Source organism: Rhineura floridana, chromosome 2 (assembly GCF_030035675.1).
Source record: "Rhineura floridana isolate rRhiFlo1 chromosome 2, rRhiFlo1.hap2, whole genome shotgun sequence".
NCBI lineage: Eukaryota > Metazoa > Chordata > Lepidosauria > Squamata > Rhineuridae > Rhineura > Rhineura floridana.
In genome coordinates this window covers 36,531,774-36,558,762 of record NC_084481.1, presented here as the reverse complement: position 1 = coordinate 36,558,762, position 26,989 = coordinate 36,531,774, and the positions used below count along the sequence as shown (strand labels likewise).

Below are 26,989 nucleotides of genomic sequence, written 5' to 3'. Positions count from 1 at the left end.
TGAAAGGGATCTACAAATTGTAAATGGCAATAAATGATTACTTTGGATTGCCAAATTTGATTGCATTGGATTGTTAATCAGCTTAAATAAGTAGCTATGCAGGGTATGCAGTTTCACATAAACTGACCAGCTGGGCACACTGTCTGTTAGGCATGACTCAAAAAATGCTTTGATTTTTCTTCTACTGCAGATTCAAAGCACAGAGGGGGAGATTCCACATGCTCTTAACACGAGCCAGCTGGCTTTAACCAAAACTAGAAAAGGTGAGTAGGTTTTGTTTTATTTATTTTTTGCCCCCTCTGAAACAACTCTGGCACAGTCCATTTGTTTCTGAGAGTACTGATTGACATGTTGATTCTAGTAGTTGAAGCTTTTTAAATCGCAGCCCACCCAAAAGATTCTTGTCTGCTTCTCAACTGGATTTAAAATCATAGTGTTTTTCTTGTGAAGTGGCATCTTAAATGAGAGGGGATGAATCATGCTTGTAACCTTAATGAATGTTTCTGCTTCTCTGTACATTGGTAACGGGTTGGAGAAATTGAAAGGATTTGGATGTGTGTGTGTGTGTGTGTATGTATGGAGAGAGAGAGAGAGAGTCCTGTCATTTGAAATAGCCATTTTTAACCTTAAAATTACATATTTTTTTAAACCTGAATTGTGTGGCACCATGCTTTTCACCACATGGGTAGTCTTCCATTACAGTCCTGTGTACATCTTAAGTTCCTCTGTTCGGCGGGGCTTGCTCCTTAGTAGGTCTCCTTTACTGTTACATCATCTTTAGTTTCCCAATGGCAACATGGTGTAACTGATTAAACCAGACATGCCTCAGCATAAACCTTAGTCTCTTTTGGGTGCCCACCATGTTGGTTCATCCATCACTCTCTGCTCCTTGGGCCAGGGAGACCCTGTGAAGCATCAATTTCCCTTTTCTCTGCCAGTATATGGGCAGTGGCATCACCCCAGGGAAGAAATTAAAGGCACTTCGGGATTTCCTGATACAGCCTGCACTACCACTGTTGGACATGAAAGAAAGCATTACCAGAAAGCACAGTTCTTTTTCTCAGCCCTGACTTGTACTTTGAATGTAGAAAGAAGTGTGCCTTCAGTTTTAATCCAGAGAAAAACTATGCCACTCATATCAAAAGTTTTGGGAAACACTGATGTGGTGTGTATGTGCACCTGGTATAAAAATTTAAGTACATACATGCATATGTGAGTGTGTGGGCTTTGTTTAGTTGCAAGCCTGTGCTCTATTTAGTAATCAATAAGCTTATTAACAAGCCCAGATTTTGTTTGTTAGTTACACGAGTCCTTTATCCTCCAACCTTCTTCAGCCTCACATGAAAGCCCTAGCCTTGCGTTACAGGATGTTATCTCATTTCCATCAACCTTTTTTCCATTGCCTGTTTCCAAATAACAAAGCGGGGTCCAGATGCACCTTTCATATGTGTGGCTTGTGACTCTCAGTGGCTGTTTTGATGCCCGTACTAGAACTATGCTCTTTGACACAGAATGTTATGCACTTGTAATATATTTTTAATGGCCATTGTGCCTCCAAAGAGAAGGTCGCCATTACTTTTTGTAACTTACTGCAGTCTGAAAGACATTTTAACAGGGATGCAGTGAAATGTACAATATCTCATTTGTTTTTATAGTCTGTCTTTTTTTTAAGCAAGGGGCAAACCATTCTTAGGATTTTTATGTTAAATGCTGTTAAATTTTACAACTACTGTACCATGTATTAATGCAGGCTTTTAAAATTTCATTGTACTTTTTATGAAATGCACTCTTTTGTTAAAAAAAGCAATCATTTGTCATAATCTTCTGCTTCTTGAAAAAGCAATGTGTTTCAAAACAGTCTTCCCATACATATATGATGTGCTTTTTAGGTGATGCATTTTAATTGCCACAAAATGAGTTTATCTGGTGTGTTCAGCACTGGCATTTGTTATTACATAACCCAAATGGAGATAAGTTTAGTTTTCAGGATTTCTTTCCTGTGAAGTGGCTGGCCATGCCTGGGACAAAACGATTCACTTGCTCTGTGCTATAAAAATGGAAGTGTTGCTGAAATGTCCAGTATGTGCAATGCCATTTAGTTGAAGGAAGCTCATTTCAGGAAAGCAACACTTTTCCCTTACTCCCCCTTTGTTCAGTGATGGCCTGCAACTTAGGGCAAAATCAGTATAGGGTGGATCTTATGCAGATGTTGGAGTAAGACGTCAGAGACTCAGGTTCATATCCCCTCTAAGCTATGAAGCTCACTAGGTGACCTTGGGCTAGTCTTGCCGTCTTTCAGTCTAACCTACCTTGCAGGGTTACTGTAGGGATAAAGGTGGGTTTAGCCAATAAATAAATAATAGTCCATTTGTTCTTACTGTAATCCCAGCTCTCATTTAAAAATAAGTCTTTAGCGAATTAAGAGCAAAGTTAAAAACCTGAGTGTCTTTAAAGCTCAGAAATCAAGGATGACCATATGAACCTGCCTTACAATGAATCCAGCAATATGATCATCAGATATTTATTTAGCATTGCTATCCTATTTATTAACTTAAAAGATTTATATTACTACTACTACTAACACCTTATACCTGTCTGCATCTGTATTGGAATTGCTTTTAAAGATGACTTTTAAAGCTTTTTCAAAAAAGATGTTTTTTAAAAACGTATTTTAAAGTCTGTTTTTTTATTATGTTTTAGAGTGTTTTTAGTGTTTTTGTTTTCCGCCCTGGGCTCCTACTGGGAGGAAGGGTGGTATATCAATCAATGCCTTCAAGTCGATCCCGACTTATGGCGACCCTCTGAATAGGTTTTTCATGAGGCTGAGAGGCAGCGACTGGCCCAAGGTCACCCAGTGAGCTTCATGGCTATGTAGGGATTCGAACCCTGGTCTCCCAGGTCGTAGTCCAACACCTTAACCACTACACCACACTGCATTAAATTTAATAATTAATAATAATACATTTATATCCTTCCTTTCCTCCAAGGAGCTCAAGGTTCTCTTCTCTTCATTTCATTCTTGCTACAACCCTGTGAGGCTGGCTAGGCTGAGAGATTATGACTGGCCCAAGGTCACAGAGTGAGTTTTATTGCTGAATGGGGATTTGAACCCTGGTTTCCCTGGACATGGGCCAACACTCTAACCACTGTACCACATTGACTTTCAAATATGCTACCATTCAGCAATGCTTCCTGGATGGCTTTACAATAGCTTTTCAGTTGAGGATATGAAAACCTGCTGGTGTCCTCTAGAAATGTTGAATCGTTCATTATCACAACCCTTTTTTTCATATTTTTTAAATTTTGCAGCGGGTGCTTCTTTCTTTTAACACTTACTGATTTTAGTTTGGGGAGTTAGTTAATACAACCCTTAGTCACAGGTTCAGTACACAAACAGTTCAATACACAGGGCCAGCAGCTGTTCTCCAAGATCTTGGAAAGAGGTCTTTCCTGGCCTTGTTACCTGAGAGATGCCATCAAGACTGGCCCTACTGACCACCTTAATTAGCAGATACTGGAGGGGAGCAGTGACAGCCCACCAGTCTTTTCTGCTGAGCACACCAGCTGTTCCCCTCTGCTCACCTCAAGTCTGGTGGAAGGCACTGGCCCATTGTCAACATCATAGAGCCCTCTTTAGTGGGGAAGAGCTACCTTATCCAAAGCCTTGCACCAGAGATAGGGGACCTGAGACCTGTGTTGTTGAATACCAGCTCCCAGCAGCCTTATTCAGCTTGGCCAATGATTAGGGATGATGGGAGCTGGATTCGAACCACACTTGGAGGGCCGGAGGTTCGCCGTCTCTGCATTAGAATCAGTCGATGATAAAATAGATCACAAATGAAGATCCTGCTCTTCCAGCCTCAGTTAACTTAAAGGTTGAGTGGAATGAGGCTATGCCATTAACTCACTCCTGTTTTTCTGGTTTCAGCATTAGATCTGAGTCAGCAGAGTGTAAAATTGACTAAGGTAACAGGTTCAAACCCGTTCATTTAGAGGATAAGAATTATTATAAATGGGAATTTGCTGATGTTAACTCTTAGGATCTAGTTTAAGAGTGTTTTTGAATTCATGTGCCCTTTAAAGCATCTAGTAAGAGCATGTGGTGTGCGTGTGAAGTGTTCTGGTTATTTGTTTCTAAACATTGTTTGCCCTGGGCCTTCAGGTGTAAAACAGGCAGCTATCCACATGCATGTGGGTGTTAAATCTTACTGTTTAGATGCTTTTTAATTTGGTGGTTCACAAAGGCCAGCTTAATGAAAACTTGCAATCGCAACTATTTTGGTCACCATGTACTACTCAGTGATCTGAAGATCTCACTGTCCTTTCTGCATTTGAATATCTGGCTCATAATCATCGATCTCATTTAGATACGTTAGTAAGGATTGGTGGAATATTTTTTTACCATCTTTTTGTTACATTTGCAAATAAAACCCAACTACTTTGGTTGCCTATAGGGAAGGAGCCATAGGTAAGTGATAAAGCATATATCTTAATATGTTCCCAAGTTCAATCGCTGACATCACCACCTTTTAAAAATTATCTTCTCATAGGAGAGAGCATTACGTTGGAATCCTTCCCCCTAAAAGTAGCCACTACTCTGAACAACATTTGTGTGAAACCATCAAATTATTAACACTTATGAGCAACAAATGCAATCAGTAGAAATTTTTAAAAGGCTTTCTAAATGCAATCCACTTCAGCAGTTTGGACTCCCAATTTATTTATTTTCTTACATGTGCAAGTTTGTAAAAATGTTCCTATCAGCTCCACAAAACCTTTAAAAACGTTTCATCAACCTTTTAAAAAATTCCACAGGTCCATTATCAGTCATTTCTTATAAATTATACAATTTCTTAAGACAATTTACTTGGGGGAAGAGAAAAGTCGACTTGCAGTTGGGTCCTGCCAGAATGTTTACTCTAGCTGTAAACTTTCATTTCTCATAAGACCCTGAGACCTGTATTGTAAAATGCCTCTTTGTGGCTTATGTTATTTATGACAGGGCATGCAAAGTATATTAAGGCCTGCCCCTCAGGGGATGCAGGCTGCCTCCAAAAACACTAATCACTCCACAGTGTTCTCACTCCACTGGCATATGTGACCCATAGGAACACAGAAAGCTGAGTCAGACCCCAATGGTCCATCTAGCTCAGTATTGTCTGCACTGACTGGTAATGGCTCGCCAAAGTTTCTTTCATGCAAGAGTTTCTCCTGACCTTGTTGTTTCATGGTGGCCACAAATAATAGCTGATTGTTAAGCTGAGCCTAAATCTGTGTCATGAATACTGTCCCTGAGTACAATATCACGTATGTCCGGATCAGCTTTCCCTGGGCATAAATAGGAAACTGCCTTATCCTGAGTCAGACCATTGGTCTAGCTTGATCAGTGTCTACACTGGCTAGCAGCATCTCTCCCAGCCCTACCTGGAGATGCCAAAGGTTGAACCTGGGACCTTCTGCATGCAAAGTGGGTGGTCTGTTGCTGAGTTATGGCTCTTCTCCAAGAAAGGATGCTGAGCTTATCTTGGATTTTCATGAAATGCCCCGCTGCAGCTGGCTGTCATAGGGCATTTGTGCGTTAAAAGCCAATATGCACTAATCATGTATTGGTGGTACTCTTCATACAGCCTACAGCCTCCTTGATGGCTAAATGGGATTGGGGGGAGGTTTTTTTAGCTTGCACTGAGTAGAGGAAGTTGTGTGAGTCTAAAGTCTAGTAGTATTCAAAAGAATGAATGTTTTAGTTTTGCAAGGGAAACTGTAGCTTATCAAGCCTGTCTGTATACTGATAATTTTGTCAACACTTTTTGCGTTTTTTTTTTTTGCTTTGTCTGAAATTGATGTGATTTTTGTTACCCACCCTATGCTTCCTTTGGGAGGAATAAAAGTACAAGGAAATAAATATAATAGCCAACTTCCAACATTGCATTGCACTCCAGCATGACCAAGAAAGTGGAACCCAGGATGGGCTGTGCAGATAATGTTCTTAATGGTTGGGGTCACTCGTGGGGAAGAAACAGGTTTAATTCATAATTTTAGTAGGACTTTGGGACTGTTATATCTTTCTTTATTTGACTGCTGCATTTCAATTTGTGTCCAGGTTTAACATCCTTGACCTGGCATGAAGCTGTATAAATAACTTAAGCTGGGCTGTTTAAACTGATCAAGACCCACTGAAGGCAATGAAAATAAATCAACTGAAATTCACACACTCTTGCTACTAGATCAGGCGAGCACCACTTGTGTTCCATCAGGTGGAAGGCAGCCTTTGTTGAGTTGCTGGTGGGCTTTGGCTCCATGGATCACAAATAGTATAGATCTGTGCACAGAACTGGTGGCTAAAGAATCTTCTAAGTCTCTACAGGCTGTAATTGGGGGAGCCCAGATGGTTAGCAGTGCCTGCCTTGGCTGCATAATGCCTGTCCTGGAATTCATACGAGTTGTGTTTGTCTGACCCACAAAACAGGAATGAAAAGCATGACAGATGGCTTCTATCGCACCACCAGTAGAAATTTCACAAGTACAACCTTTTCGAGAATGTGCTATTTTGGGTGTTAGCTCTTGTGATTTGGTGTGAAAAGAAAAATCATTGCCTTATGATGCTTGCAGTGTGATTTGCTAGTGATTTTAAAATTCCAAGCTTTTGGGATGAGACTGACCAGAGATCTCCGTTCTTTAAATAAGAAGCATGTGTCCTTTTCATGACTGAATGCAGACTTGTGCGTGTTGGTTTTCAATACTTATTTCAAACAAGTATGTCTGAACTTTCTTGTTTTTTTTCTCTCCGTAGACCAACTATTGCGATCAGCAAGTCAGCATTCCGACAGCAGTGGCTTTGCAGAGGATTCTTCCACCGACTGCTTCTTGCTAAATCAGCTGCAGGTAAATTTCCCCCGCTGTTGAGATGTGTTCCCCTTCCTAACCTTCTTTTTGTACTTTTCCCATACTTAGCATTTTGCAGTATGTATGAGATATACCTAGCATATTTGGGAAGAGATGGGCGATGACTTGCTTTCATTCTTTTAACTAGGACTCAGCAGTGAACTACTTCTGTAATTAAATTATCTGGTAAGGCCTTCTGACTTCTTGATGATGATGATGATGATGATCTTTGGTGTATAGTTGTTAATTACCTGATAGCCATGGATGCTTCAGTTTCCTTTTACAGTGAGATAATTGCAAGCCAGAGCTTTGTTTCATTTTATGAACTATTGTGGTTATCTGTCTCCAGACACCATGTTCAAAGGTATCCTAATGTTACCGGCTGTTTCCTTCAGTTCTTTGGCTTTCAGCCAATAACTTAATTTTATTTATCTAATCATTTATATCCAAATTTCTGTACTGGATTAAACCCAAAGTAACTTAAAAATTTAAAATCAGTGAAACATTTAAAAACTCACCAAATTCAAATATGCCAACATCACAAGATACAAAGCCAATGACAGCAGCAGCATAAAAATATCAGCACTCCAACTGACTATTGGACAGACTCTAGAAAGTTAAGCCTCACCAGCTGAAAGCTCACTGCAAATGTAAGGTTTTCCGTAGGTGCCTAAAAGCTTATAATTTTGAGGCCTAGGTGAACCTCTTTGGGAAAGCTGTTCCACTGGCGCTACTACCAAGAAGGCCCCAAAAGGGGGATCCCTGCTAGGCTTCCTTTGGCAATGGCACCCAAAGCAAGGCCTCTCTGGCACTGAGTAGAGTGTATCAGGCCTGTAGCCAGAGAGGGCAATGGGGGCGCTGTTGCCCTCCAAGCTGTGCTTTACCCTCCCTATGATTTTGGGCAGAAATTGTTTTCTTTTTAATTTGTGACATGACAAACAATGACAACCTCCATTTAAAGAATGACAGCTTGTTTTAAGATCAGGAGCAATTTAAAAAGAGGATCCTCTGAAAAATTCAGTGAATAAGGCAGGGTGAGTGCACAACAAAAGCCTCATCTGGAAGAGCCCCCAAAAGTCTGCTCACTGAAGACTTTCCCTGACTGAGGATGGATTTTTCATTATCACAATCGCCCTATAATTACTTAAGTGATCCTGAAAAAGCCAGCCTGTATAGGAACATGACCCTTGAAGAGTTAAATATTTGAACTTTTTATTATTGGCTTCAGTTAAGAGTCCCCCGCCTTTGGACTTTCCTTGGCTCTGCATTTCAAGTTTCAGTTATGCTGTCTACCTAGCCAGCAATAAACAAACATGTTTGTTTGTCTGCAGTAAGAAGTAAAGAGTTTGTTTATTCTGCAATTACTATAATGAGTAGAGCAGGATTGGGTGCTTTATTGCTAAAGGGTGAAATAAAGAGATAATTTAAAGTAATCTGAAAAAATGGCTAAAGAAATAATTTAAAGTGATCTGAAAAAAGGGCCTTTACTTTTTTAAAGCATTCACCATACTCACAATCATACTGGCTATTTTGTTCTTATTTTTCTTGATTGCTTGATGGGAAAGGATGAAAACAGCCCTAGAGGAATAGAAATATTGCTGTGTACACTACAGTTAGCTGGCTGGCTGGCTGGCTGGCTGGATGCCTAGGCTGTAACTGAGACCTAGCCACTGATTTTCCCAATATGTGCAGCTCAGCATAGGACTTTTCAGGGTTTCTGGACAGAAAAACCCCCAGCAACCAGCAAAAAAATATCTAATAGCTTTCCACAATTAGTTTCCAATTGCTTAGTTCGTCCTTTATATAGCAGCCAGTTAAAAGGTTTTCCCTTCATTGTTCAACAGGAAGGAAAATCTAAAGGCTAGGAACAAAACTAGAAGGAGAAAATCTCAAGGAGTAGTTAGCAAATACACCCTATAGTATTTATTTTCTCTGTGCCCTTTCCTAAACTTCTAGTATAGACAAGTTTGTTTTTCAGGAGGAATCTAAAACTGAGATACCTAATGCATCATCACAGCCAAGCTCAGGAGCTCACTGTCTTTAGTTCAGTTGATGAAGGATCAGAACACAGGTGAATGGGGACTGTAACTATAGGCAAAAACAAGTTTTTGAGTCTGATATTCTTGGGGATCTCTCAAAAAAGGGTGAGGCAATTCAACAGATTAAACTTCATTCATGTAAGTTAACACACTCTCTGGATGAAGGAAGAGTTAGGAGGCAGGTCACTGCCTTTCCCTTCCCCAGCCTGGTCCTCATATCCTCTCCACCAGTATGTGTGGGGGATTGGCTGGCGCTATGCACTCTCCCCTCCAATGCCCCTCTTAGAAATGTGGCTCCCCCATCTAACAAGGAAGGCTGGCTACAGAGCTGGAGTGTATGTGGGGACACAGAAGAAGGTATACCTTCAGATAACCTGGTCCTGAACTATTTAGGGTATCAAAGGTCAAAACCAACATCTTTTTAAATTAAGCCCAGAAATAGGCAGCCATGTGCAGATCAAACAAGAACATAATAATAAGCATATTATCTGTTGAGCTTTCTATAGTGTACATTTTCCCTCTACCTCTTGTTAAGGACAGGAGCATATAAAATTCTAGGCATATTTTAAAGTTCTTTACCAGTGCCTGGTGGCTGAGTACCAGTCTCAAAGTTATGGCTATTACGTTTTCCTAGTTTTTGTAGTTTTGCTACTAATGTTGCTTACAAATGATATAGTGAACTCTAATTCATTGGCTAATTCTTGGTCTATTTACATAATATGTAGGTTAATGACTATATTCACAACTATCCTGATCCCACTGTGTTTATATATATTAACTTTCTTTGTACATGAAGATCTTGAGCATAAAATTGTCTTAAGAATCACTTTGTAAATGTATACTTCTGTCCTTTTTTGCATATGTCTCTTAAATTATATTATAAAATCACTTTCCTCCAGTAGTTATCTTAATTAATCATCAAATCTCATAAAAATTACTTTATTCTTTCCACAAAAAGTCAAAGAGAGGTTTCAATTCTTTAAGAAATATATCTATCAATTTTTCTCCTAATAAACATGTCGATTAATCCATCTCGTTAATAATAATAATAATCTTATTGTCATAACCATAGTCCAAATAAACATATCGATTAATCCATCTCATCAAAATCTGTTAGGTCCAATAATTTCAATAGCCATTATTCCATTATCCATATTAATTCCATCTTCCATCTTCAATAGTCCTGTTAAGTCCAGTAATTTCAGTGTCCAATCTTCCATTATCAGTATTCCATAATAATCTTGCTGTCATAACCATAGTCATATAATAAGAGTCTGATGGGAATTTCCTCTATCCCAAATATTTTCTTGCCATCAATTCTGAATAAGTTGCTGAAATATTGTTGTAAAGTCATATCTCTGTTCTTCTTTTTTACAAAATGCACTGGCTCATCTCTTGAGAGTTTTTCCATTGTCACATGGCTGCAGTTAATTCCATAGATTTTCTCTATATCAAGCTCCATCACGTCATTCCAGTCCAGAAGATTATCCAAGCCATTGATAACTTTATCTCTAATATCTTCATTAATTTCTTCAGAGATAACGTTAAATTCCAAACAGTAGATTTTATTTCTAATATCCATAAACTCCAGATCTTTTTCCAATTCCACATTTGTTCCAATCTCCAGGGCTTGTATCTTCCCTTTATTTTTTCTTTTCTCATCTCTGATCTCATTCTCCTCTCTCACAGGATCCCCTATTTCTTTAAGCTCCTGCGTCATTTTGCTCAGTTCAATTTTCAGCTCCTTACTGCCCTGTCACAGGGTTTGTTTCGTTATCTCAATCTCATCCATTATTTTCTGAGACATAATTACTTCCAGATTCTCAGCCACTTTCTTGATTGCCATTTTTAAAACCACCAAAACAAAACAAAACAAAAATAAAGAAGAACCACTTCTTATTTCAGCAACAATTGGGTTAATATTCCAGGCTTGATGACATCACAGTATAAACAGAGCAGCCTGCCTTATCTCTCCATGTTCAAAAATACAAAACAAATTTAGTTCCCAGCATCAAAACAGTTAGTGGCGTCGTGAAGAAGCAGATTCGTCAAAATAAAATAGACCAAAAAGAGAATAGTCCCAGACAATATAATGTTCCTCGGAATAGAAATCCCTCTTCTGTTTATATCTTTAGAATGCACTTCCAGGACAGCTTTTTGCAATAGAAACAGAGATAAGCTGTTCATTTCGTGAATAACAGAGAAGAGTTATAGCTCATCCAGAAGTTCTTTAAAGCTGATTAATTTGACAAATCTCTTTTTGCTGCAACAATTTAAACCAAGTAAAAAAAATAATAGAAAGAAGGGTTCTTGCCTGTTAGTCTGTTTTCTCTTTGAAGAAAAGATAAACGTATCGCATTAAACAGATAGAGCTTGTTCGGAAGTCCGTCCGGCATTGCTGGCTGGACCTTTTCTCATAAATTAATGAAATCCAGTCCTCCCAACAAAAACAGGCTTTTGAGGTTGATCTCTACGTTTCTCCCTGCCCGGGAGAAATTTCATCAGTCAAAAAAAAAAAAATGTTCTGACTGATTTATATCTGAATAAGCTTCTTTTGAGGCGGGAGCCCGTCTCAAAAGCAGGCACAAGCGAAGTCACCCTTCCTGGAAGTGATCAGTTTTACATTTTGTAACAGTACAGAGAAATATCAACAAGGTTTTTTCTTCTCTTGAAACAACTGTTATTGCTAGGCTTTATTATCAGCTGCCTGCAACTACTTGTGGCTGACAAAATACAGCAGACATTCATTCCAATTTTCTTATGGGTTGCTTTTTGTATTTCTTCCTTGTGTGTGTCTGTTAGGTAGGGATGGAAAGATCTGTCAATTTCGGTTCTTTCAGTTTCTCAGTGCTCCACATTTCTGCAAAAATTTGCGATTTAAAAAAAAAAATCCTCATGAAAATTCTCCAGCATTTTAGTGCAAATTTCTAGTAATAAATTTGTGTAGGCAGTTTTGACTAACATGCACATCTTTGCAAGCCATTTCTCATCATATAATGCATTTTTGCATATAATTTTCACAGATACTCATTTTTTGCACGCTTTCCCCCAAAATATGCATTTTAATAAACATTTGGTTGGCAAACTGCATCGCAAAATTTGAAGAAATGCAAATTTCAAAGAATGGCTGTGTTTCGATTCTCTGATGGTTTCGGAAAGTGTGAATTTGATAGATTCGACTTAAAAGCGAACTGAATTGAAATTCTTGCCCAACCCTACTGTCAGGCATGTATCTATATGTATGCAGGACGAAAGGAGTTAGGATGACCTTATTTCATTCATGATGGTATCATGAATTTTCATCTGCCATGCTTTTTCCAGAATACCTTTTCAATATGCATGCATGCACACTCCAACGACCCATCCACCTGGAGTTTTCAATTTCAGATCCTAGAAATGGTGTAGCCTGTGTTCCATTCTCACACAAATATTACTGGTGGAGTATGTGGAAAAACTCCTAGTCTGACCACAACACACACAGCCATATTTCTAAAACTGCATAAGGGAATGCATTTATAAGGCCAACCAAAATATCACACACACAGACACCCCCCCCCAAAAGGGTGCAAGCTTTTGAGTTCTCCAGAACTCTTCATTAGGCTAGATGATAAACAAAGGGGGGGAAGGGGATGGAATCTTGGCTGATGGTGACGCCAACATTTTCTCTCTCCTCCACCTCTTGATTTGTTGTACCATCTAGCCCAGCCTTTCCCAACCAGTGTGCCTCCAGATGTTGTTGAACCACAATTCTCATCTTTCCTGACTATTGGCAATGCTGGCTGAGGCTGATGGGAGTTGTGGTCCAACAACATCTGGAGGCACCCTGGTTGGGAAAGGCTGCTCTAGCCTGATGAAGGGTTCTGGAGATCTTGAAAATTTGCATACTATTTTGTGATTTTTGGTTGGCCTAATAAGTACTATCCTAATATAGTTTTTGAATTCTTATAGGCCAACACGGATACCTTTTATTTCTTGTTGTGAGCCATATTTCTATTCTACTTGAGAGCAACTGTATGTACCACTCTTTCCCAGCTCTGACATGTGTTTGTGGAGTGTAGGAATGGGCTTTGTTGGGCCTCACACTGAGATGTAAGCTCACTATTTTGCTTTTCTGCACACTAGGACATTTTGTGATGGGAAATATTGACGTTCCCTTTTTTTAAAAAAATTGCACTTTTAGAAAAATAGCAAATTGCTGAAGAAATGCAGAGAACTGAGTAAGAAAGACTGGAAAAATGAGAAGCTGAGAGAACTAACATGGAGAGATCCTTCCATCCCTACTGCCAGATGATGGCCAGCTTTTAGTCATGACATGTTAAAATTAATTGAGCTCAAGTATGATAGCACTCTTCAAGTACATGAAAGGCTGTCACATAGAGGAGGGCTGGGATCTCTTCTTGATCATCCCAAAGTGCAGGACACGGCATAATGGGCTCAGGTTGCAGGGAGCCAGATTTTGACTGGACATCAGGAAAAAATTCCTAACTGTCAGAGCCATACGACAATGGAATCAATTACCTAGAGAGGTAGTGGGCTCTCCAACACTGGAGGCATTCAAGAGGCAGCTGGACAGCCATCTGTTGGGAATGCTTTGATTTGGATTCCTGCATTGCGCAGGGGGTTGGACTTGATGACCTTATAGGCCCCTTCCAACTCTACTATTCTATGATTCTGAGTACAGTGTGTGTGTGTTTTGTATGAACTGTTACAATAATAACTCCTAGGAGCTCAAGATAGTGTATGTACGTCTCCCCCCTCCCCATTTTATTCTCACAATAGCCCTGTGAGGTAGGTTAGATTGAGAGATTGTGACTGGCCCAAGGTCACCCAGTCACCTTCATGGTGATATGAACCCAGGTCCTAGGCCAACACTCTAACCTCAGCACCACACTGGCTCTTTATTATGCCTCTTTACTAAATGAATAGCAGCCTTGGGATACATGTCTGTATGGAGGAGAGGATATGTTCTGTGGCAAATATGGTCACACAAGGCCACTTGATTCACTGTTGCAGAGGTTGGAAATTTAGGGCTGCATCCAACTAAGTTCTTCTTGGAAAAGACCCACTGAATTAATGAACCTAAGTCAGTCATGTCCACTATTTTCAGTGGGTCTACTGTTAAGTAGGACTACCCTTGGATATAACCCATATTTTTCCACACACTCAGAATCCCTCGTGAGTGTTCAGGTTTCATAATAAAGCTGATGTCATACAAGGACCTGTTTCTCTCAGGCACAGCTTTAAATATAAATCATATATTTACATTTACTTAATGCATGCATGTTATACACAAAATCCAAAGGGCAGGGTAATATTTTCAGTGTGGAATCTCTCTTACAACTTGAATACATTGTTTATTTTACGAATAAAACCACGGACAAAGATTTCCACATGCCTTGTTTTTAGATTAGTCCAGGCTACCAAAGGTCAGATAGAACTTGTTTGGAGGTTGGGATCTGGCCTACTGTAGTGGGTGACCACTCCTGCTTTATATTGCCCATGAATTGTTTGATGCCTGTTCCTGCAGTCCACCCATTTAGTCTTATAAACTATTGCTGCTTATTTTTATCATTATTATTGTTAAGGTACAAATGTCTTGGTATTTTCCTTGTCTTTTCACTCCGTCCCTTTGCATTGTATTCTTGACAGGGACACGAATCATTGCAGGCCATGGGAAGCAGTGCTGACAGTTGCGACAGTGAGACAACAGTGACATCTTACAGTGAAGAACCCAAAACACCAATAGCTGAACAGTCCTATTTTAATGAATTTGATGAGGAGAAATTCCTCCTCACGGAAGTGGAGCAACAGAAGGAGGCAGCAGTTTCTGAGACCGCCAGAGAAGGACAGAAAATTCTAGAATACAAAGCTGGGCAAAGTGGAGATGCTATGGCATTTGGCCAAGGAGATTATATTAGGGGAAAAAAAGAAGCTTCTGCACAGGAGGCAGAGTCTGAAGTGTTGGAGGAAGAAAGTGAAGAGAGTGATGAAGATAAAAGCAGTGAGTGTGAATTTCCTGAGTATAAAACACACCACATTCTTAAATCGGTGTCCTCTATAGAAAGCAGTAGTTCATCTCCTTCATCTGTTGAGCGGGTTAGCATTGCTTTGCAAAGAGCCCAAAGGAAGGTCAGTGGTTCATCTGATTCCAGAACTAGCCGCTCTTTGCTCAAGTCAAAAGACTTTCTTCTCAAGCAAAGGCATCGAATTGGTGACCTGGACTTTCCTCTGAGGCGGTCCCAGTCCCTCCCCACCACACTACTAAACCCAGTGAGAGTTGTCTCCTCTGTAAATGTCCAGCTAGCTCCGGGAAAGCAAATTTTATGTAGCCCACCCTCTTTTACTTACAAATACGACACGCCTGAAGAGGATGGAAAGGTGGAGAATGTAGAAGAGAAACCCTCTGAGGAGGGCGACAACAGTCCTCCCAGGTGTAAATCCACACTTTTCATTGCACCTTCATCCATTAAGAAAGAAGCTTCCCAGCCTGAATTGAACAAGGTGGTGGATGAACCATGTCGGAACAGAATACAGAGCTGTCCTTTGCATCTCCCGGCTCATATGTCTCAGTCATCATGTTCACTGCATTCGCTACATTCTGATTTTCAAGAGAGGCCCTTCTGCACGCATATGAGAACATGTAGTACCCATAGCATCCCGAGCACCCCTGGGTCGTCCTGCAGCAGTTTGCCTTCCCCATTTGGCTGCCTTTACTCACTGAGGCATGTTGGGCACCCCCACCAGGTTCATTCCATAAATCCACCCTCCACTGTTGAAATGCAGCTGAGGAGGGTCTTGCATGACATTAGAAGCTCTCTGCAAAACCTTTCGCAGGTAAGAGAGTTCATTGTTGTAGCTTGTATACCTGTGTACGTGACTGTCTGGGGAATACATATTTTGGTGGCTTAAGACTGCTACAAAGCAAGATGGCATACCCAACTGGTGTGTGATGGCTTATTTCAATTTATAATCCCCATGGCACTTAGCAATGCTTTCACATGCCATTCATTGTGATGAGATGACAATGAAAACACATGCCAAAGATCAGAGGTAGCCAGCATGGTGCCCTCCAGAAGTTGTGAACTAGAACTTCCATGATGTGACTATTGTACACTATCCAAGATTTGAGAGGACCATCAAGCATTTCTGCCACTGGAATTCCAGGAGAAGCTCAGGTGTCATCATGCTTCCAAAGCTGGAGGAAGAAATTGGTCAGAATGAATAAGTCACAACACCGCATGCACACATTGGTCATGGTGGTTGAGATTGATGGGAATTGTAGTCTACAACATCTAGAAGGCACCACACTGGCTGTCCTTTCCTAAGACAATCTAGTGAGTCCGTTGCAGATAACTTGAGATTGGTCGTTCTAGGGTTATGGTCGCATTTTTCATGTGTAAAACAGCTAATTTGAAAACTATGAACATTTTATAGTTCTTTAATAATTTTTTTATTAAGCAACCTCACTTTCACAACCTCCTTCTAAAACCAATTCCAGATTTTTCTCCAATTGTACTTAATAGCCCTATCATATTCTAGAATGCTTGCCGGATGTAATAAGCTATGTTCTGGGGCTGGGGGAAATTCACCTTTTTTGTTTTATTTTGGAGATGCTTTCACAATTGGAAATCTCATTTTATCATATATAAATGTCGGAACTAACATAATTATTTTCCAAATGGGGGTTTCCCAAGGACCTATCATGCAGACATAGCATTGAATGGACTTGGCCAGAAATTATGAAATTCTGTTGATCATGAATATGATACAGCTTTACTCATTCCATTTTGTGAAATTTAAACTTTCCCATGGTATCCGTAGTTAATAAAACTCCTAGACCTATACTGGACTTGCTGCATTTTCCCATGCTTAAGCATGGGACATTAAGCATGGCATTGCCACGGTGTGTGCACTTCTATTCAGGCATATTTTTGCTTAGAAAAGCAAAGTGGGCAAGACCAAATGGTCTACAGTGGGGTAGCCTACTTTGTGCCCTGCAGAGGTTGTTGGACTGCAGTGCCCAACATCCCTTATGATTGGCAATGCTGGCTAGGGCTGATGGGAGTTGGAGTCCAACAACATCTGGAGGACACCTTGTTTATCTTGTTCTTTCAATGTGTTCATGATTGGCATACTAATATATTATTACATATTGGTTTTATGCACCAAGATGTTAAAATGTATCTTACTAAATTTATGTTCTGGTCCTTTTCTCCTCCCTCTAGAATGCTGTTACGAGAAGTCCTGACATTACTACAGCCTCTTACAATACTCAGAGATCATCCATTCTACCTCTCTATGAAGTAAGTGGGACTTTTCTCATTATCCATATTTTGTTCAGGATAAAATTGTAACTATGTATAAATTTAAAACATTCTAAATCTATAGGGAATTGCTTCTCTTCTCTCCCTTCCATCTCTAGTAGTAGAAAGAGATGTTGGGGTTGTCTGCTCCATATATATTCATCCCTTTCTCTCTCTCTCTCTCTCCCTTCCTCTGAGCTGTTTTCAAGGGCAAAGGACAGGGAGGCTATGAGGGACTCTGTAGGTGTGGTGTTGAAAAGAGTGACTCAGCCCATAGGTTGTAAGTTGCTGGCCTCCAGTCCAGAGCCTAGATTGTGTCCACGAACATTTATTGACAGATCTGGTTCACAGAATTAATGGAAGATCAGGCTATCAATTGCTACTAGCCATGATGGCTATGTACTACCTCCAGTGTTGGAGGCAGTATGCCTCTGAATATTAGTTGCTGGGAAATGCAAGTGGGGAGAGCTCTTGTGTCCTCCTTGGAGACTTCCCGTAGTCATCTGGTTGGCCACTGTGAGAACAGGATGCTGAACTAGATGGACCTTTGGTCTGATCCAGTGGGGCTATTCTTATGTTCAGAATCTGGAGTTCTGAGCCTAAATACTTCTTTGTCTCTACCTATCTAGAATACCTTCCAAGACCTTCAGGTAGTGAGAAGGAACCTAAACCTGTTTAGAACACAAATGATGGACTTAGAACTGGCCATGCTGCGCCAGCAGACAACTGTTTATCAGCACATGACAGAAGAAGAGAGGTGAGTGGGGGAGTTCTTGCGTAAGCAAGTGGTTTATTATATTTGTGCTTACCTGTTGAGTCCCTTTCATATTTGTACTAAAACCTTGCCTGACAGTTCTCTTTCATTCTCAAAAGTGCTGTTTTTTTCTTGTAGATGTGCAATGTTGAATTAATCCTAAATCATGTTTCTTCTCCTTCTCATCCCACATCCGAGCAGGTTGGCAGGGCTCCTGCTCCTTCCTCTTCTGCACATTTAGAGCTGCCACTTTACGTTGTGCCTCTACCACTCTGCTCCTGATTGTCACTGCCATTTAGACACCTGCAACTTTCTCCATGCTGGTCTTTCCATCCTGCTACCTCTCTTCTCTCTGCTCAGTTCAGAGTGTTTCTGCCAAGATCAGCCTTCTGTCCCATTTCACTCTAATCTCTGTCTTCTTGGTAAAATCCTTTCAATTTGGGGTGGGGGCATTAACTTCAAGTTCCTATTCCTTAGGGCTCTTTCACATTTCCGAAGGGATGGTATTTTCATTTCATCTATTCATTTATTATCACATTTGCATCCCACCTTTCCTTCAGGGAGTTTGAAGTGCCATACATGGTGTCCCCCTTCCCATTTGATCCTCACAACATCCCTTTGAGGTAGGTTAGGCTGAGAGGCTGTTACTAACCCAAGGTCACCCAGTCATCTTCATGGGTGAGTGGGGAACTGAACCCTGGTTTCCCAGGCCCTAGTCCGGCACTCAAACCACTACATCACACTGGCTGATACTCAGATTTCCACCCCTCTCCCTTGATCATATGGTTGACTGTTAGAGCCACCATGTGGTGAGGTTTTGAAGAACTATTTTTTCCTGAAATTTGCTTTATTTTATTACATTTTTAAAAAAAAAATCTGTCCTAAACAGATCAAGGTGTTGCGTGTCCTCTCCTCACCACCCTATTTTATTCTTTCAATAAGCCTGTTACATAGGCTTGGTTGAGAAATAGTGACTGGGCCCAAGGACACCCACTGTGCCTCAGGGCTGAGTGCAGATTTGAACATGGGTCTCCCCAGGCTTAGTCCTAACATGCTGTCCACTTGTTTCTTGTCTGAGGTCTGCTATGTGTATTTGGAACCCTTCAATCAGTCTAGATCCACTGAAATTCCATGTCCTTTCACTGTAGACTCTGATTGAAGGAAATGGTTGTTTCACTCTCCCCTTCATGCATACTCCATCTGTATGACCAACCCTCTTCCTTTCTTTATATAACATGCTGCTCCCAGTGCCTGGACCACAGCCAAACTTATATATAACATTTAATTTACAGATCTGCTAAACACATACTCATTAAGCTCTGGAAGTCCTGTTCACTGTCCTAGGGGGATTAGGCTTCTCACTAATTTCAATTCCAGTGGATTTTCCTCGTTACTCTGAAAAACAAATTCCCTTGTGCTTCTTTGGAAGTGATTGTGGAATTAAGTTTCTCCCTTTCCCCCCTTCTTTCCTCTTCTCTTGCTGCTATAGATATTTCATGTGAACGTACACACAGCTGCCTAACACTGGGCTGATACGTTACTGGTCCTTCTGTTGCTTCAGATGATATATTTGTTTGTGTTTGTGTTGGTGTTGCTAACAAGTTGATATATTCCCTTTTCCATCCCATTTGTTTCTGATCTAGATATGAAGCTGATCAGCTCCAGACCCTGAGGAAATCTGTCCGCATGGAGCTTCAGGATTTAGAAATGCAGTTAGAGGAACGTCTTCTTGCTCTTGAAGAGCAGCTTAGGAGTATGCATGTATCTTCACCTTTCAGACAACAAATGCACATGGTATGTATTATTTTAGTTAAAACAGTTTATTCCATGGATAAGTCTGTGCAAGGGACATAAAAGTACTGGGTGGATTAGGAGTGGCTTGATTTCCTACACTAACAGAGCCACTCCAGATCTTTGTTATGCCACCAAGTGTAGAACAGCTGAATTGAGTATTCTGTTTTGAAATGGAGTGTGTATTCACACGGATTCATCTTCCAAAGGCCAATGGAATTCAGTAGTAGACATACCGGCAAATTGTCAAGCCAGTGGCATCAGAGCCAATACTTCAGAGTGAACAGCCCAGAGAGATGGCCACTAGCCTACAGCCTCAGAATGGTGAGATCATGTAGATTCAGTAGAGACATTGATTCCATTCCATGGGTATTAGTGTGCAGGTGATTTTTTTATTATTCAAAAGACTTAGAGACAGCTCAGCTTGGAGTTGTAGGTTGAGGAAAGGTTGGGGTTGCGTTTCCCAGTCAATACCGAAAAGTCATGAAACAGAGGCTGTGTTCTTCCCTAGGCTCTTTCTCAATTTTACCATGCATTTTAGGATAGCATAGCCTTGATGTCCCAGTACCACTAACAGTCCAGTTCTGTACCTACCGACCTTCCAGTTCCCTGATTTCTCTGGCATTCTTGACATGAACAAACCTGAGAAAGAGAAAGTGGCTGTGTTTTACAGCATTTCACTCCTGGCTTAATAAACGAGGCAGTCCTGGCTTAATGAACCAGGATACTTCCGAGCTTCATGCACCCACTTGAAGCTCCTTTGCACCTCTCTTCGCATGAGCAGGGAAACAAACCAGAAAGCTGTAGCTAGCCATAGCTTCTCTTTTTACATGTGAATGGGGAACTAGGGTTTGTGGCTTCCAAACAAGCCTGGATTTGGAAGCCAGCTACAAACCATGGTTGATTGTCCTTGCTTACACGAAGTGGGGACCAAAGGGGTTGTGTGCGAGTGCACAAAGCTTGTACATATGAAGGATTTAAATATATAATAGCTTGTATTGTTTTTGAATAAAGGTTGAATAAAACTAAGGAGCATGCAACATGTCCTAATTCTTTTTTTTGCTTGTTTGTCTGATGGATGAGATGAGGTTTCAGTATTTCTGGATAGAGTAGCACTGTTGACGCTTGCTGCCAGGTAACCAAATTGTGCCCTCTGCAGAGCCAGATTGCTTGTCTTTTGAGGAGGAGAATCCAAGTCATAGAAGGTGGGACGGGGGAGGGGGAGGTGATAAAGAAGTCATGCTGAACAGATTCATTGAAACCGATGGTCTGCTCTGAGTATCACTAGCATTATCCATCACCTCTAAATCCTTACAGCTCTTTAAATATTTTTTCTTCCTTACTGCAGTCTTAGAAATATGACAGCTTCTAAGATACAGAAGTAGCATAAAATGTGTTACTCTTTTGGTTGTGTTTTTTAATCTCTGGATCCTCATTTTCTCAGAAGATGTCTGTGCACTACATGCCATTAAACAATTTTTAAAAGCATTAAAAATCCATATTTCTATGGCTTGTTTTTCTTCCAGGGTATGTATGGAAGCAGAAGCACTGATAACTTGTCGTGCCCTTCTCCGCTGAATGTGATGGAGCCAGTAAGTAACCCTAAATAGCCAAGGCAGAAATGTGAAAAGTTACAATGCAGCTGATTGGTCTTATATACACTTGGCTGAAGAATCCGCCTTCAGTTACAAGCATTAGTAGAGAGTGATTTAAGGACCCCAGCCTTGGAACACAGGAAACTGCCTTATATGGAGTCAGATCAGTGTTCCATCTAACTCAGTATTGTCTACATACACTGATTGGCAGTGACTCTCCCCGATTTTAGGCACGGGACATTCCCAGCCTTACCTGGAGATGCTGGGGATTGAACCTGGGGCCATCTGCGTGCAGAACTACAGCCCCTTACTTTAGGGGAGAGAGTGTGAAGGTGATGTTATTGACTGCCCTTTACCATAAGTAGGGCTATGTATATATGGCACAGTTTATGTGGGGAAAGCCCAGGAAATGATCGTAAGATACAGAACTTAGTTTCCTGAGTTCCCAACAGAAAGAGAATTCGAATGCTGCCAATAATACAGCGAGTGTACATCAACAGAAACAAAGTATGAAAGATTACTTTACTTAAAACAACGAAGGATTAGAAAAAAGCTCATGTAACAAACGATATGTAATGATATGAACTAAGTACCCACCCACAACAATACCCTACCCCCCCCCTTGCATGGCGTATGAATGGGAAAGATACAGTGGAATGAATTTGAACTTCAGTGAGGGATTTGCTCACATAATGAAGATAGCGACCTGAGAAATGATGGATAGTAAACCAGGGCGGAGTGGCAGAAATATAGAGAAATGGTCCAACATGAAATGGGAATCCAGACCAAATGGCAAGAAGATCATCGTAGCTCACACAGATAGATGGATAGTGGGTTGGTGGAGCCTGGCCATGGTCCGCCTAACAAACATGTGTTACTTATAAAACTTCTTACTTTGCTTTCACCACTTCAGATATGCAATCAATGCAGTGTATAATTCCATACAAGTCCAAAAAAAACCCACCACCCACTATAAAGCAGCTTGTTTTGGTTAGGTGGTGTTGGTAGCCAAGCTTGCAGAACCAGAAAACTTTTTACTAATGCCTTACATATGTGTAATGAGGCCCATTGTTTGTTGCCAGCCTTCTCAGTTTTCCAGGTCAGTTTGTCATAGGAAACAATTCATAAATAGAAATTAAATAAAATATGTACACAGTGTATAAGATAGTGGAATGTGCTATCAAATTCATGCTAGGCCTGAAGGTATTCTAGAATGCATTGCGTCCTAGTCCAATTAAAGACATAGCTTGTGGCTCCAGAATGAGACTCCATCCTATAACAATGTACACTTTGGTTTTTGCCCTTATTGCGTGGCAGAGAGTAAAGCTGTTGACTTGTCTTTCAACCCTTCCCCACCCCCTGAAACCCATAGGTCTCTGAACTCATCCGAGAACAGTCATTTCTGAAGTCTGAGCTGAGGTTGGGTCTGGGAGAACTTGGAATGGAGATTCCTCTGGCAGATGGTTCAGAATCTACATTCGATCATGGACATTCTGATTCCTCTTCAGTATGTTCTAGCCAAGCTAGTAGAAGAGATGGTGCATCTGAGATGATGGGGAAGTCCAAGTCCCAAAGCAAGACAGTCTACAGAGCGTGTGTGGCCTTGATGCCTTCTCCACCAGCAAGATCAGGAACAGGGCAGCCCCTTGACTCCTCAGAGGGGCATGCAACATCCAAATCGGAGGTGGAGCAGAAACTTGAAAAGATGTCTCTTGCACCTACGGTTGAAGAAATTCACAGAAGTGTAGAGAATGATGAACTGAAGCAAGTCATACGAGAGGTGAGGGGCAGGCTGGCTAGAAATTCCCTGCTCCCTAGGAGCATTTTCTCTCTCTCCCCCACCTCTTTTTTTAAAAAAAATCTTCTGTCACATGAAGCTTTAAAGCAGATGAGATTTAGCCAGAGCCTGAGTAGAAGCTTGGTAGTTCAGAGATGTCAACAGTGAATTAACCTCAGTGAAAAGGTCCATAGGGAATCTTTGAGTTTAGGGTGTTTGGCTAGTCAGTCAAATATACTTGCATAGTTTCTTTGGATATAATGAATGTTGGCCAGTCCCTGAGGGAGCCTGGGCAGATGTAGCACTATAACAATTTGTTTCCCCAATAACTCAGTCCAGAAGGAACCTTAGGCTAACAGAGGGCCACGGCACAGGCTTTCAAAAAAATATTAAGACCTGAAAATATATTTTCATACACACATGACACGTGCCCCTATTCATTCATTTATTTATTTGTTAAATTTATATCCCGCCCTTACTCTCAAAAGGATCACAGGGTGGCAAACAACAAACGATAAAACATTAAAAACATATTAAAAACAGTTCCAGTGAAGATGCAGACTGGGAAAGATCTGTACTTAAAAGGCTTGTTGGAAGAGGAAGGTCTTTGGTAGGCACCAAAAATACAACAGAGACATATCATGTGCACTCTCTCTTTTTTTTTCTCCCTCTCAAATGTATGTGATACAGTCAGAGTGGGCTTGTTTAGTGCTGGCCCAAACTTAATTCAACATACATCTTTGTGTCTCATAAATAACAAAAATTGTCTGCCTTGCATTGCTTGCTTCCAAAAGCAGAATGAATCCATTGCAGGAAAATCCACTAATATGCATTCTTGGTATTTCTTCACAAATGTTAAACTTGTGGCTTGCTGAATAATTCCTCTTTTTCTGTGTACATGAATTATCTTGTTTTGTAGCAAAAAAACAGCATAAACAGTGTGCAGTGTTTCAGAGCATGCCTGAATGGACTGTAATGTGTTTGAGCTTTTGACCTGTAACTATTTACTGGAATGAAAAGGAACCCACTATTCCTTCAGATAAATGACTAGACTCCCACAGAAGAAAATTTACACAAAAATGTCAAGCTACTTAACTCTGTTCTCTTGGTCTTAGAAACATAGTCTGGTCTCTGATTTATGAACATAATAATGCTGAACAGTAGTAGTAATAATAATAATAATTGCAGCAATGTCCTCTACTTAAAAAAAATGAATCCTCTGATTTATTGAGGCATACTATCTTGAAACAAATTGTTTGACTAATATTTTCATCTTACCTTTTCAAGACATTGACATGACTTGCAAAAGTTCACCAATGCCTTAGCAAGTGGAAGTAATGTGATCATGTCGCACCTCTGGGTGATATCCAACATTAGTCATACTCAGAGTACGCTCATTAAAACTATTGGATATTACCATTTGTTTTGAAGAAGGTTCTCTGGAAAGGGCATGCCTGCATTATGTGCATGTCCAGTGCTGTTTCTGAGACGTGATGTTGACATGTGGTGCTGCTGTTTTGTTTTGTTAAACGCCCTTTTGTAATAAACTCCACTGCAAAGCATTCAAAAAATGTCAGATTAGTTGTGGGTCCACTGGTGTTCTTACATGCTACCTTCCAGGTGAGAAGTTGCATTCTTTGCAAACATTATTTAACTGAGTGCAGCAAGTATTCCTTATTGCAGCGAGCAAACTTGGATGCAGAGACAACATCCTGCCAAGGTCACACAGGAAGCATGGCTGTAGCAAAGCCAGGAATAGAACACAACTTGCCTGTTCCTTTCCAGACAGATGAATCCTTTCTTTTGTTTGCTCATCCATCATCTATGCTAATTTGGCAAGCCTTTATCACTTTATTTCAGATTTCATCAAATTTATTCATAGCCTTGCATTCTTCTTTTGTACTGGGTGAATAGCAATTTTCCCTGAATGAGGATTGATTCTATGCACAGCACTGCCCTTGTGGTTTGGAGCAACTTCCTGGGCATTAAATTGTTCCCAGGCACTAGATTGGTCCCATACCCCACTACCCATTGGATCCTCCTAGACAGGAAGAACTATAAAAAGACTTCCTCTTTGGGCTGGGTTCATCCTGGCTCAAGTATGTTTCAGTTTGTTCTTCTGCTTTGGCTCCTAGGTTCTTCTTAACCATTGACTCCTGACTTTGTTCCCCAATATTGACCTCTCCTTCAGCTGTGACTCCAAACACAATTCTTGTAGGATTAACAGCACAGTAGAGAACTTAGGTTACATCCACACCATATATTTAAAGCACATGACTTTGCCCTCAAATCTTGGGAACTGTATTTTACCCCTCACAGAGCTACAGTTACAAACTACAGTTCCCAGGATTCTTTGAGGGAAGCTCTGTGCTTGAAGTATGGTGTGAATGTGATTCTAGAAAACTGCCTACATTTCCCCAATTCCATATAGGAAAAAAATGCATGTGATTGTCTCAACCCATGCGATTGTGCTTAGGCCTCAACCATTTTACTCAAAATGGCAATTGTGCTACTGCCCTGTGGTGCGCATAAGAAGTGATCCACATTTTGTCCAACTTTGAAGTGGCAGAAGAGGATGGAGATTGTTCCAGTAGCTGTGCAGTGATCCCTGCCTTCCATTAAGCCAGGACTGCCTCGTTTATTAAGCCTGGGTTTTTTGTTTTTTTTACCAAATCTTAATCTTTGGGCTGCATCTAAATAAATATCTGGGAAGTGCTGTAACGTAGCCAAAACTAAAATCTTGTCTTGTTTTTAGATCAAAGAATCTATTGTTGGTGAAATCAGACGGGAAATTGTGAATGGGCTGTTAGCAGCTGTCTCTTCCCCTAGCAGATCTGCTAATGCTAAGCAAGAAACACAACCGTAAATTGGTACTACAGGTAAATACTTCAGGGTTGCTGTATGCCAATCAGTAATGTGGGTTTTCTGGAAAATTTTCTAATACAAATCACCTTGGAAAATGTTCTGTTCGCACTGGAAAATTTTCTGATGCCCTAGAGCTGGGGTACCCAGCATGTGCCCTCCAGATGTGGTGACTACAATTCCCATGTTCCCTGGTCATTTACCTTGCTGTTGATGGACTATTTGGAGGGCACATGGCGGCTTCCCCTGCTGTAGAGTGATCTAATTTAGCGAGTTTGTTTTACTTGTATCTAGTAAACAAAGCTAAAAACTTTGAAACTGCCTAATATTGTACTTTCTGCTAATGAAAGTAGGAAATAGAAATTTTTCCATGGAAAAATAAAGCACAAGAAATCCCATATGCCAATTATTTATAATCTGTACTAACTAAAGGAAAGTTTTAGGAGGCCTTTTCACTGTGTATAAGACGTGTGTTTTGAATTCTCAGATCATTTGTAACTATTTCTTTGACACTTTTATATTCTCTTCGTTAACGGGCATCACTCTCCCCTCTCCTCCCCCACTTGTTTTTATCCCCACAACAACCTTGTGAAGTTGGTAGTGACTAGCCCAAGGTCAGGACTTAATAGGGTTTTGAACCTGGGCCTCCCAAGTTTTGATTGGACACTTTAACCACGGTTACACCATGTTAGATGTTCTTTTGGCTGCTCACTTCATAAAAAATCTTTGTTACAACTTCAGGCACATAGAGTTGCATATTGACACCTCTCAAATATCCTCTCAGTAATACCATCAGGTCAGGCTTTTGGGACAGAAGTGCACCCCCCCCCCTGTAGAATGAGTGGGAGGGCCGCCCAATGTAGCAGCGGTTGGCCTGCCACATTTTGAAGTAAGTGAGATGATAATATATTGCCATCTAAAGATCCCCTCCCAATTTGGTAACACCATGAAGTTCAGAGTCTAGAAAATGAACTGCATTGCTGGGT

The 26,989-nt window shown here is 40.6% G+C and overlaps 1 protein-coding gene across 3 annotated transcripts in view; it reads left to right on the top strand.

Moving 5' to 3' along the window:
• Positions 1-26,989, top strand: part of ITPRID2 (ITPR interacting domain containing 2) — an 84,499-nt gene that overhangs the window by 56,150 nt on the left and 1,360 nt on the right. For all 3 annotated transcript variants that reach the window (XM_061608286.1, XM_061608287.1, XM_061608288.1), the window contains 9 exons: positions 191-263; positions 6,791-6,882; positions 14,571-15,755; positions 17,147-17,224; positions 17,854-17,981; positions 19,622-19,772; positions 21,296-21,361; positions 22,737-23,144; positions 25,897-26,020. In XM_061608286.1, the coding sequence (XP_061464270.1) occupies positions 191-263; positions 6,791-6,882; positions 14,571-15,755; positions 17,147-17,224; positions 17,854-17,981; positions 19,622-19,772; positions 21,296-21,361; positions 22,737-23,144; positions 25,897-26,007 (2,292 nt within the window). In that variant the 3' untranslated portion in view covers positions 26,008-26,020. The remainder of the gene's footprint in view (positions 1-190; positions 264-6,790; positions 6,883-14,570; positions 15,756-17,146; positions 17,225-17,853; positions 17,982-19,621; positions 19,773-21,295; positions 21,362-22,736; positions 23,145-25,896; positions 26,021-26,989) is intronic.